Source organism: Cystoisospora suis (genome assembly GCF_002600585.1).
Source record: "Cystoisospora suis strain Wien I chromosome Unknown contig_5516, whole genome shotgun sequence".
Classification (NCBI taxonomy): domain Eukaryota; phylum Apicomplexa; class Conoidasida; order Eucoccidiorida; family Sarcocystidae; genus Cystoisospora; species Cystoisospora suis.
In genome coordinates this window covers 201-2,663 of record NW_027158306.1, presented here as the reverse complement: position 1 = coordinate 2,663, position 2,463 = coordinate 201, and the positions used below count along the sequence as shown (strand labels likewise).

General features: G+C 55.4%; 1 protein-coding gene across 1 annotated transcript; it reads left to right on the top strand.

The window, feature by feature from the left end:
- Positions 1-10: 10 nt before the first annotated feature.
- On the top strand, positions 11-2,191 carry CSUI_009293 (uncharacterized protein). The gene has a single exon (XM_068069409.1). The coding sequence runs from the start codon at positions 437-439 to the stop codon at positions 1,028-1,030; it is 594 nt and encodes a 197-aa protein (XP_067918613.1). The 5' UTR covers positions 11-436; the 3' UTR covers positions 1,031-2,191.
- Positions 2,192-2,463: the final 272 nt, after the last annotated feature.

Genomic DNA, 2,463 nt, shown 5'->3' with positions numbered 1-2,463 from the left:
GAACAGCGTTTTTCTCCGTGAGGTGTAGCAGCCGTGAGCCCCTGCGAGCACGTCTTTCTCGCGCGGACAGCCTCGCTGGCAGCCACCCTCGAAATCACTGTGCAGTGACTTGTAGCTTAGAAAGGCTGCTGTGGACGAAGTGGAGGCTCCGGGTGCCCCGAATGCCCTACTGCGTTTTCCAGGTGACTTAGGACTCCAGAGCCGAACCGAGGTGGTCCGTTACTACTAGTTGAACCCTGCCTAGCCACAGTGATTGCACTCACGCTGCCTTGCTCCAGAAGGATCGCTAATTCTGTTCTCGTGGGCTGCTGATTCATAACAAAAACAACTATCGGTCAGGCCGTCGACGGCCCTTAGCTATAGCTTTCGCGCTCTTGAGTTCTAGTTCCCGTTCTTGGACCCCGGCAGCGCGCTAGGGTCTTCCGATCCCGGCTGCATGCGCAATAGGGGCCTCACGTTGAAAGGCAGGAACGTTCCGGAAACCCCCAGAGACCCGGACATGTTCGGCCGAACCGAGAAGCCAGCTAGCGGAAGCACACAACGAAGCAAGGCAGAGGCACGCATAACGCGGAGCAGACCCAACTCGTATCTAGGCAAGTGCAGGGCGCACTGCTCAGGCCGACCGCGCCTATCCTTGGAGGTGAGAGGACGGAATGTACGACAAAATCAAAGCCGCTTTTTCTCTCCTAAGCTGTTCGAGTTTTCTTCTCTTAAACCTGTGAGTGGCCTTCGAGGTACGGGGCTGCCGAGGCCACACCACCGAGGTAAAAGTTTTTTTTTTACTAGTCCTCCGGAAAACCTTCACTGGGTTCGACGCAGGGTCGCGGCCAGACTATCTCTTCGGCGTGGCGGCTGTCTTCTTCTCGCTACTCCTCGGGCTCCGAACCCATATGCCTCGTCTGGCGTGAAGTCGCTTTCCCTTATGGTGCGTCCAGAAACAACAAGACGAGCTGGAACTACTTCGCTTGGACTGCCCCGGTTGAACTGCCGATGGCTCCGGCGACGATGGCGGGCATGGTCCAACGGGTAACCAGGCCAGTCAGAGCATTTCTGATGCTACTACTGTTGTGCACCAGTCTGGAAGGTGGTATGGTGTCGGCAAGACCCGAGGCGAAGAGGGTGTTAGATCTGCTCTCAGCGGTGAAGGAGCGGGGCAATGCAACCAGGACTCTGGTTCGAAACCTTGAGCTCCAGTGCCGCGAACTCACGACAGGATTCAAAGCGTATGTGATGATGAGGCACGCCAGAGAGAGAGGCGTGCCCGTGAATGAGGTGCATTTTAGGGAGCTTGAGGAAAGCCTCCAGACGCGCTCTCAAGAGGTCGAGAAGCAGAGGGTCGTCCTTCTACATCTCATGAGTGAACAGAGAGACGAACTTTTTCAGCTACGGCGGCTCCTAGAAAGGAGCCTGCTGTCCGAAGCCGCCCGGGTGTCCGCCTGGCGCTCTGTTGACGGAGAGAGGATAGTGATTGATCGTGCCGCCGTGTTCCTGCAACGGCGTTACTTCGAGGTTCCACCTGGTTGGTTTTATTGATCTGGCTCGGCTTTCCCTGCTCGAAGCTGCTCCTTTGCAGCTTGGAGTAAAGCATTCGGTGTGACCTCCTTGTGGAATGGCGACCTCCTTGCCCTCCGCAGAGCGGCTATTTCTTTTGCCTGTTCCGCGTCCTCATCGCAGCTTGCGGCGGCGTGCAAGTTTTATTTGAGTATGCACTGGCCAGTGGCCTGAAGCGTTTTTATTCTTGGATATTGTGTGAAGCACCCGGATAGATGTGCCTTCCCTGTTTTTGGCTGTATCGTTGTAGTGACCAGGTGTGAGGTACACGCATGTGCGACCTCCCTCTTCCGGACTGTACCGTCCTAGTGCTAGGTCCTTCAAACAATCTGACTCCGACTAGAAAGGGTAACGTGACGATTGGTTCGGAAGAATAGACTCGGCATGTGGTTCGGTGCTACACCAGTTGGGCGTCTTCGCGTACATTTCTCTGCTGAAGAAAGGAGGCGTTTGAGGCAGTATGCTTATCTGACTACCGCTTCGTTAATACTCAAAGTCTTGCGTATTTCATCTGCTGCCGCCGGTGTCCCTGGGTAGGCACTACGACGGGTTTTGGAGCATTCCTTTGTTCAGACTCCTCAACTGTAGTGGTATGCATTTTCTTCGGAATGCTAGCTTTTAGGAGGGCTTGAACTTACGCAGGGGCAAACTGGAAATTGTTTCTCCTCTCGGATTCGCAGTGAGCACCAATAGTGGTGCTGGGCAAGCTCACGTGAGCGAGCTCTGTGGCAACGGATGAGGCGTTCGTCTGGGCAACGAAGCTGGCATACAAGCAACAGGTGTCGCTTGCGACGGAACCACGGTACTGCTGTTCGCCAGTAGGTTTTCGGGAAGGTGAAGGCAACTCCCGATTCCGCGCAGTAGCTAACCAACTGCCGGACCATCTGCTGGGACCCCTGCCTGCTTCATGGA

What these genes read in the sequence shown, in the direction of transcription:
- CSUI_009293 (XM_068069409.1), top strand. Translation starts at nt 437, where the DNA reads ATGCGCAATAGGGGCCTCACGTTGAAAGGCAGGAACGTTCCGGAAACC.